The sequence below is a fragment of the Puma concolor genome, chromosome D4, assembly GCF_028749965.1.
Source record: "Puma concolor isolate L17-30 chromosome D4, mPumCon1.1.hap2, whole genome shotgun sequence".
NCBI classification, from domain to species: domain Eukaryota; kingdom Metazoa; phylum Chordata; class Mammalia; order Carnivora; family Felidae; genus Puma; species Puma concolor.
Genome location: NC_141679.1, coordinates 7807879 through 7817959, shown reverse-complemented (window position 1 = coordinate 7817959; position 10081 = coordinate 7807879). Strand labels below are relative to the sequence as shown.

The following is a 10081-nucleotide window of genomic DNA, read 5'->3' as shown; positions in this document are numbered from 1 at the left end:
GGATCGCGGGTTATGTGTACCTTCAGCTCTACCCGTTAATGCCAAACTGTTCCCCAAAGAGACCGGACCAAATCGCGCTCCCACCAGCCGCCTCCTTACTTAAGGAGCACAGAAACTCTCTGAGTCTTGTCAGCCGGCACTATTTGCATCTTCAAACCCTGAACCACAGTCCCCTGGAGAGCCAGACAGGGTGCGTGAGAGCCTTTATCCCTTCTGCCCTGCACCTCGTGTCTTACAAATGTAGCAACAAAACGGTCAATTTTCCAAGAGTGACCCTGGAGGGAACATGAACTCTTTTAGGTCTTGGCTATACAGGTCAGCCAGGGTGAGGATGCCCTGACCACCCTCCCCTCTCCCTCCCTAACCGCTCCAACTCCCGTGATGGGCGCTAAGGAAGGAGGCTCATCACAGCCCAGGGGTCAGGTGGTCTCCCAAAGCCTGTGGAGTGGGCGGGCGGGGCGGGAGCAGGGAACGGTAACTGCCCCTTCCTCCTCTGGCAGACGGGAGGACTTCGAAGGTCGGGGCGTCAGCTCCCGGGAAGCAGATGCTTTTGTCTTTTTCTGCAGGGTTTTAGGAAGACTGGGCAGCCAAGGCCTAATCCCCAGCGGCCAGCGCGCCGTAACCCCCTCACCTGAGGGACCAAGCACTTAGCGGCATTTCCGAGGCCTGATGTAGCTTCACACTGAACGTGCACCAGTAAGCCCCAAGCCCCAGCGCATTTATCCAGTTCGGGAAGTGGATTAATAGAATAACCAATAAAACATGTATAAAAGCTTTAATTAAATCTGATGAAATAAAACTTCATGTTTTATTTATGGACACTCCCAACATGTAAAGGATTCAGGGACACATCATTTTTACTGCCATTTCGTCCTCATATCTATAATTAAATCCAGGCTGCAGCTCTGGGCCAAAGCAATGCGGCATTTTAAAGCCGGCCTTGGACCGGCCCTCCCCCACCCCCATCTGCTTTTAATTATAATTACCATCCCCATAAAGGAAGGAGGCTTGCGGCAAAACAAAACAATAAAACAAACAAACAAACAAAATGGCTGTTGCCATTGTGTTTTGAAAGGGCATGCCGAAGGCAGATTGCAGGCAGGTGGGCGTCCTATTTCCAGTTTTATTCTGTACCAAGTGCACAATCCCTTCATTTTACTTTTGACATAAAAAAAAAAAAGGACTTCATGAAACAAGACAAAATAACTTATGATTATACGAAACATAACTGTGACAAATCACAAAACTATACATATTAATAGAAAAAAAGTGTACCTAATTCTTTAAAAGATTTATGACAATAAGCACCAGATGTGTGCCCCTAAAGTAAAATCGGCCCCATATCCAGTTTGATATACGCAGTTCATTTCTCTACGTGAGTGTATATAACTATGTACAAGAGTCTGTGTGATTTATGGAAAACAGATTTCCACTCCCCCCCCCAAAGTGCTTTATGTCAGCAACATTACACAGGATGTTCTGCTGTCTGTACAAAATAAATCTTTTCTTCTTCTTCTTCTTCTTTTTTTTTTTTTTTTTTTTGCTTTATCCATTGCAAAAAAAAAAAAAAAAAAAAGGTAACCGCAGAAATTCCACACCACCAACAAAAAGTGCCATTAAAAATGCTGCTATAAAATGACATGGTCAAAACAGACAAATAAAATAGCAAATAATTGAATTGGACATTTACAGTCACTATTCCCAATACTTCAAGACAACTGGAAAGTCCAGGTTCTGGGACAGACAGGGGAGTTGAACGTTTACCTCTGCTCGAGTACACTAATGTGCTCGACAGCTGGTAAGTGAAACACGACAGAACCACACCACCCCTGTTCTATCAGGGGGTCCCCTGAAGGCCTTCCGTCCACTTCGAGTCACCTGTGCAATTTGGGGGAGACATGGTTAAAGGGAGACACCCCACAGGACCAGCAAATACTTAAATAATATTTAACGGCTGATCAGAGGCTAAATTACAACTGACATTTTGAAATGGTCCCTTTAGGGAATTAAGACAATGCAGCAAATGAAATGTCTCTAAGCAGACTGATTTTTTTTTTTAATGTAATAGGATAATTGGCTTTGCGCTGTGTGTATTTCACCAGTTTTTTTCAAAACAGGGGAATGACAATCTCTGCTCAGATGTTGATGAAAATGGTTACAATATCGAGACTAAAAAGGCCAGGAAATGGAAGGGAGTGAGTTTCTCGAAGTTTCTACTTTCACTGCTACAGACATGATGATGAATGCAGATATAAATCTGGCACGACACTGGAAGCAAGCAAGGGGCAGATTTTAAGGTCAGGGGAGACTCTGGACTCTGAGGACAGCCTGTGCCGTCTATAAGGAACCCGAATGTGTCATGCCCTGAGGCCCCGACTCCAACATGCAGCCCCTGGGATACGCTTGACGGGTGTGTGAGAGGGCAGCTGACCTCGCGGGTCGCACTTGACTCTGCTTCCTGTGTGCTCCCTCTGCTAACACCAAGGTCCCTTGGTGGGGGGTGGGGGGGACTGGCTTCCATCCTGCTGAGGGAGGAGGCCCTGAGGTGCTGCTGCTGTCCCCTCCCCCCACAAGCGGCGACAGGGCCACCGTGAGGCCGGGCTAACACCAGAGGCGGGCACAGGGGCATCTCCCCCAGGTGAAGAGGATGATGACACCCAGGGGTTTGTGAGGTTCAGCCTCTGGCTTCGCCTTCCTTCCCTCCCTCCCGGTAAATCATGTAAAAGCCGTGAGGCACGGAGGCATCACTGCATTAACCCTGCTTTTTGTCAGCTTCTCCCTCCCTCATCTCACACATGAAGAATGTTCTGAGTTCCCCACGCAGGCCTCAGAGTTTGAGAATGGCCGCGCTGCCTCCCTAAAGACACCGGATCTCTACCTTCCTTTGCAGAGTGTGACAAAGGACACGCAAGGGATGGCAGGTAGCACGCACGTGTCCTCCTTTAGGCCAAGTGACCTAACCCACAAAGTCTGCAGGGGGGGACGCCCGAGGGCTCATCTGGAAGGGAAGCCTTTCGGAAAGCAGCGCAGATCTTTGTCAAGTGGGTAACTCGGCCCTCTCGCGGGCCTGGCCTTTCTCAGATCGGAGCTCAGCGGTCGGCGGACCTCGCCCACCGTAAAAGCGACCCCACACGCGGCTCTTTAGTCCCCTCTCTCCGTGACGTGTTGGGATCCGGTCCGCGTCAAGCAGCACGTGAGCGACTGCCGAGCCCGACTGGAAGGACCTGTCTGTCTGGACACAAACTGTCCCGGGACACCCAGCTGTTAACCCTTCTCGAAGACCGTAACGATCCCAGTTGGACAGACCACATTGTTTCATTTGTGTTCAGAACCCATTCTTAAGGACAGAGAAAAGAAACGTTGAAACGCGATAGTTCTGGAACGCCAGAGTTTACCAGGGGGTCTCTGGGGTGTGGCTAATTTTTATGACCTTACGCGCACGACTTAAGATCTCTTTGAATAGCTTTGTAAACGCATCACAGAAAGTGGCTTCCTATTCAGGTTTGCTATCAAATGACCAAGAGCTCTGTGGAAATTCCAGGCTAGGGTTACATGAAAAAAGCGAACATCTGCTGCCCCAGCCTTCCCTCTGCCCGCTCCTTGGGAAGACCTTGCCAAGGGTGCTCAGGCAGTGGCGGTGGGCGAGCGGGAACAGAGAAGAAGGTGACAAGAGCGAGGAGGGAGGGGAGAGTATGGGGGAGGGACAGACGGATGAGTGGACATCCTAACGGAGGCGAGCAGAGGCTGTGCAAGATAACTGGACATCAGGCACCTCTCGTGTGGTTTTTTGAGAGAGCCCGGGATCTCAACTCAGCGTGTCCCTGTTCCACATCTTCTAGCACGACCTGGGCACGGCATTCCCCGAGCAGAGGCGAAGGGTCAACGAGTCAAGTGATCTTTTCCACTGAACAAGGTCTTCGAGGTGGAGTCGCCTCACGCAGTCAGCCCACCAGGGTTTCTGCTACGGCACTGGGAAGGGGTTGGGCCCACCCACTTCCCGCCGGTGCCTTTCGCTCAGTGCAAAACTGCGACTCTGGGGGGGCTCCCAGGCGCTGCGAGGTGGGACCAGGAGGGGCCACGGGCTGTGGCTAAAATGGATGTAGCTGGGGTGATTAAGATAACTATTTCCATCCAAAGAACAGACCTCTAAATATTTTTCTTCCTTTAAAAGTAGATGTAAATAACAAGTCTTTAGCATAAAAGAACTAAGATAAGTTGATGGAATATAAAACAGGTTGTAGTGCCTTTTAAGGGACTGTGCTTGATAGAACCTCATTTTGCTTCTGGAGAAATACTGAAAAGCGACTGGTTAGCACAGGGACGGGAAGAGCAGAGAGGCACCAGCTCGCCGGGGTGCCAGGCCGGTGCAGTGCCAGGATCGGGGGGGGGGGGCTCCTCCGCGGGCTGAGCCCAAGCGGTGCTTTGGATGCAGATTTCCCTCATCGGGTCCTGCCGGAGCCAGTGGGGGGAGGATGCGTACGGGGTGAGGCAGTTCTCTGTGCTTCTGGTAACTTGGGTTTTCCTTCCCTACTTGGAGTTCTGTGCAAGGGTGGTCCCCGAACTACACTTCGACGTGTGCGTCATTTCACTGGTGTCCTTTGAGAGTGGACAGCTGGAAGGAACAGGTGTCCAGTAGAGTGACTCTAAATTCCCTTTGAAGAGACAGTCCTGTGGGCCACCAGCAAATCCAGACAGAGCAGCAACCACACGCAGCCCTGGGACAGCCGGCCCTGACCAGTCCCGCCTTCCAGAGACACGCCTGGGACTTTGCAGGTTCCACGGAAGCGGCTGGCATCCTCTTCGTGCAGTCAGTGAGGGTGTGAGAGTACAAGGTGGCGAGCGACGAAAAGGTTCCGGATGCCAGTGGTAGTGGAGGCCAGGGGAGATTTTAGCCTTCGGTATAGACAGAGGAGAGCTGGCTAGGACAGCGGTCCACAGCGCTGATCTGCAAGAACGTGGCGTCTTCAGGCCCGCCACGCACAGAATCCCCGAAGAGGCCGGGGGACCCCGACGGCAAATCATACACTGGAAGAGAAGGAGAAAGAAGTCAACGGTCCCACCTGTCTCTACCCACCGTGTGTGCCCTACGGCCAGTGCTGAGTGGGGGCCCAGGGTTAGGACCTTCAACGGCTCTCTGTCCCCGGGGCCCTCAGTGGGGAAGGAGGCTGACGGACTTGCAGGCCTACGGTCAAGGTAAGTCTTGGCAGGAACAGTCAAGGTAAGTCTTGGCAGAAAATACGGGCTGAGTGCAAATAAAAGTCAAGTGTTCGAGGGAAGGGTGAGGGTGGCCTGAGAAAGGAGATGACTGCAGTTGAGCCATAAAGAAAGATGGGATTCTCACAGATGGAGAGGTAAAGAAAGAACATTCTAGAAGGAGGAAACAGAGCACAAAGACGGAGAGCGAGGGACTGTGGGGCCACGTGCACGGGCAGTGCACGTGGGGAGACAGGTGTGAGGTGCGGCCTGGAGCATCTGACCAGGCCTATCTCGTGGCTTTGACTGCCTTGCCAAGGAGAAGACTTTATTCTTTAGACAACTGGAGGCTAAGGTATTCAAGGAGGACAGGGGCTTATTCTGTCCTTCATTTTTGGAAGGCAATGCTCACGGTGGTGCAGAGGGAAGAATGGTAAAGGTAGAGTTGACGCAGGGAACACGCTGGAAGGCTACAGCTGTTGTCACAGACCGGGAGGGACACTGTGGCCCCTGAACCAGGGTGGCGGAGGTGGGCCTGGAGAGGAGCGTGAAGGTGCGAGATACGACAGGGGCGGATTCAACGGGATTTGCTGCGGTCACGTGCAGGGTCAAGTCTAGTCCCGGTCTCACCTGCTAGTCTGCCGGGGTTTCTAAGTGACAGTCATCAACATACCTGCAATGCCCGAGTGAGCCGAGAAGGCCCTGTGGAACACGTCAAAGCCAGCCTGCCCCATGGGCGTGGGGGCCAGGCAGTCCTCGAAGGAAGGCACCACACTGCACGAGCTGCTGGGCAGCACGGCTCTCTGGGGGTCCGGGTACTGTGGGGGGCAGAAGGTCTGGAGCTGCCCATAAAATCCTGAAATACAAACATGGCAGTGATCTACCGCAGGAGGCCGTTCCAAACACCACCCCGGCACAGCCAGACCCTTGCTCAGCCTGACTCATGCGACAAAATGCCTTCAACTCTTAAGCCCACCTGTAAAATCTCATAAGTGAGCCTCCGAAATGCACTATTTCCGCAGAAGCTCTTCTACCTTCAGGGGCCAACAAAGCTTGTTGGCTTTTGACATTTTTACCTCCTGCTCCAGGACTGGAAGCTGAATGAAGGGCTCCTTACCTTCCCCAGATGCTCTACAGAGTCCTGGAGACTGCGAACTTGACCTTCAGAGAACATGCCTACCCAGACCCTCCCACCGCATTTGGGTACATCGTCATCACCTCCTTTACCTTACATTCTGTTCTGCTTTTCACATTTGGTAAAGCCTGAAGCATGCTCTTAACAAGGCCCACTTACAAAGAAAAAAAGCAAAATCGATCTGTCCATCCATCTGTCCTTCTAACGGATACGTTCAAACTCCTTAATAACTTTTTCACTATGTTGAATAGGTATGGGGTACCCATAAGATGGAATGTGCTAGAATATATTACTGTTGTTGATCTTTGCGGTAAATGGGAAAACTGGAAGTGAAGACACAATGTAATGAAGAAATAGGATGAAAGGTTTCTTAATATTTGAACGTAATCATCGACATTCTGCTGATCTTGTTTCACTGATGGCTTTCAATTTTTCTTTTCTCGTGTAATGGAGTTTTCCTTGGGGCGTCTGTGGTCCTTTCCCATGATCCTCTACACCTTCCAAGATATCTTACCTTTTCTGCCTTCCTTCTTGCCTCGTGATACACTTAAGTCAATGGATTGTTTTCCCGGAGCAGAAGAAGCTTTTAAAAATCTAATAATGAAATCTTCACTTGATGCTTTATTGAAGGGAAGGTTGTACTTCTTTGTGTCTGTTCCCTCACCTGTAAACTGTGTCGGTTTCACTGGCTATAGTGAAGATTAAGGGATAGGAAGACCATATATAGCATTTTAAGGTGCTTTAGAAACATCGGCTATTCTTAACATCACTACTGTGTTTCGGGTAGGAAAAAAACACGAGAGACTCGTAGAGAAAGTGACCCAGGGCTCATATGAAATGATGGAGAACTCGGGACTAATTCATTGGGCTTTGGGTCCCCAGTCCTGTGTGCCTTTCTCCACTAGAACTCCCCCTTCTCACTGATCAATAGGTAGGGGAGGTGTTACTGGGTTCTTTCCAGCTCTCTTTAAGCACAACCAGGGCACATGGCCACATCCAGTCTACTATACTCTTAACCCTTCTCACTTCTGTTTCATACTCTCAAGGTGCCTGTATAATGCTCCCATCACCTTCAGCCAGGAGGCCTGTTCTGTGGTTGCTGGGGACGTCACCAAAGAAAAGTGTGCCTAACTGCTCAAAAAGACACAGGCTGGCCCTCCAGGAGCTTATGATCCAAGACGGAGGGACCAATGCAGATTTAGGCATGGAGCACACTCACAGTAGAAAATGAAATAATAACCCTTTACAAGCAGACAGTAGTATATTTTGTATAGGATCCAGAGAAAAATGCACATAAGGTTTTGGGGGATGGTTAAATGCATACATTACAGTAGAGACTGGGAAAATACCCAGGGAAATATCATGTTCAGGCAAGAGAAGAAAGAATGGGAAACCACTGGCCTTTCTCTGTTTGACCCCCAAAGGCTTCCGTCTGATCTTGACAGACACATGGGCAAAGGACCCAACCAGACTACTCAAAGATTCCTATAATTGATCCACCAATATGGACAAACTCAATCCTCTAGCCAACAAAGAAATAAAATCAAGACAATATTCTACCTATCACATTAGCGAAGATTTCTAGAAATCATTCTCGGTGCTGGTGTGAGAATGACAATCACTTCTGTCCAGCGCTGTGGACACCGGGAAAGTACAAGCCTCTTGGAAAACCACTGGACAACCTGGGTGTAGATCCCTAGAAGTGTTCACATACATACACCCGGACTTGAGGATTTTACTTCTGAGTACGTATTCTAAAACTCTTTTCCAAAGCACAGAAGGGGGCGCCTGGGTGGCTCAGTCCTTAAGTGTCTGTCACTTGACTGTGTTCAGGTCACGATCTCACAGTTTGTGGGTTCGAGCCCCACATCCACTGTATGCTGACGGTGTGGAGCCTGCTTAGGATTTTCTCTCTCTCTCCCTGCCCCCCCCCTCCACTCCCATTTGCTCTCGCACTCTCTCTCTCTCTCAAATAAATAAACTTAAAAAAAAAAAAAAAAGAAACAAAGAACAGAGGAAATTCTGCACAGAGACAGTCACCGCAGTGCTAGTTGTCAGAACAGAGGACCCAAGAGCCAAACGGGCCTCCATAAGGGGATGATTAAGCAAAGAGTGATATGCTTATACGATGGAAACATTAAGTAGGCATTAAAACAATATTTACAGGGGGTTTTTAATAACATGGAAAGACCATCATATAAGGTTCAGAAGAAAACAAAAGCAAGATATGAAGCGGAATATGGAGACTAGGTGTAGTCACGTGGGAGCCTATGCAGAGCACAGACATCAAAGCAACGTTTCTATAGTTGTCGTTGTGCTGGTTTTTTCGGGCTTTATATTTTTCTTTTCTTTTTTTTTTTTTAAGTATAATTTATTGTCCAGTTAGCTAACATGCGGTATATACAGTGTGGGCTTTATATTTTTCTGAACTTTAATAGCAGTGAAGGGAAAGTATGCTGGAACCAGACTTCCTGGGTTCAAGTCCCTGTGTAACCACTTACCAACTGTGTAGTCTTACTGAATTACTTAGCCTCCCGATGTCTGTTTTCTGATCTGTAAAGTGGGGTTAAAAGTAGTACCTACACCTCACTGAGTTATGATGAACATTAGAGAAGTTAATATTTACATATTATAGAATATAATTCGATAATTATGTAATTGATATTTGTATATTTTAGTTTACATAGTATGTGATGCGTTTGTTAAATAAGTAAAATTAAAAAGTGAAATTTTATAACAACCGAGTTCTCAAAAAAAACCACAACCTAATTATTAAAAGAAAGAAAATTTTCGGAAAGGCAACAAGTTAAGTCCTTCAACAATAACCAAACGGAAAGAGCAGCAGGCATGTGGCACATACCCACTTCCCTGGTAAAATCCTCTGGAACATTCTTGGCCCTGTGGGGACCTGAGCTGTGCACATCTTGCCCATGTTGGTTCCCACGTCTTGCACTGACACACGTCCTGATTTCCTCGCTCACCCCCGGCACAAGCTCAAAACAACAACATGTCTGAGTGATCTGAAGGAAACTCGAACGAGCAGCTTCATGGTTTGGGAGGTTCCTTGGACTGATCTTGACTTTGGCTATCTGGTGGCCAGTCATCTATAGTAGGATGAAAACAGGGCTGTGGACCACACTGTTGGTTTATTAGAGTGTAATGTCTCCTCACTGAGAAGAATAGACACTATCTGCTATTTATATCACTAGGCTGGCTCTGCCCACATTTGTCACCCATAAATTCCCTGACAGCATTCCTCAGTGTACTGTTACCCTTCCAAGAGGAGAAGACATTTCTCACTAAGCTCCCTCAACTCCCCAGATAGGGACATTAATCATTCAGGTATGTCAGGAACAGTGATGCAGACCTTCACTGACCTTTCGTGAAAACCACTTCTCTCTCTTCTCTATCTTCTCTCATGCTTCTAAGAGAGCAGAAATGTTACCTGGCTTCAGCCTACCTCTGAGTATCGTGATGTGCGAGTGTAAAAGGTACGTCGTGTGGTGAAACACACCCGGTGAGGTTAACTCGTAAACCCAACATCCTGGGCTCCATCCCCCAGGCTCCCCCGTCGGCCTGGATCGGAGTGAGAAGGCGGAGTGGACTGTAATTCCTGCCTGTGGCTGTCTTGGCTGACACAAGAACAGTGGGAACCAGAAAATGGCCCCACAAGCATGTCTGATCACTCTCACAGCCAACCCAGGGGAAGAAAATCCTCTTTATTAAATCCATCCCTCCAAGAAGCCAGTCACT

General features: G+C 48.7%; 1 protein-coding gene across 5 annotated transcripts in view; it reads right to left on the bottom strand.

Annotated features, from left to right (window-relative positions):
- Positions 1 to 758: 758 nt before the first annotated feature.
- Positions 759 to 10081, bottom strand: part of GLIS3 (GLIS family zinc finger 3) — a 504180-nt gene continuing 494857 nt past the window's right edge. For all 5 annotated transcript variants that reach the window (XM_086684912.1, XM_086684913.1, XM_086684909.1 and 2 more), the window contains 2 exons: positions 5867 to 6049; positions 759 to 5025 (listed from right to left, as the gene is read on the bottom strand). In XM_086684912.1, coding sequence (XP_086541038.1) covers positions 4889 to 5025; positions 5867 to 6049 — 320 coding nt within the window. In that variant the 3' untranslated portion in view covers positions 759 to 4888. The remainder of the gene's footprint in view (positions 5026 to 5866; positions 6050 to 10081) is intronic.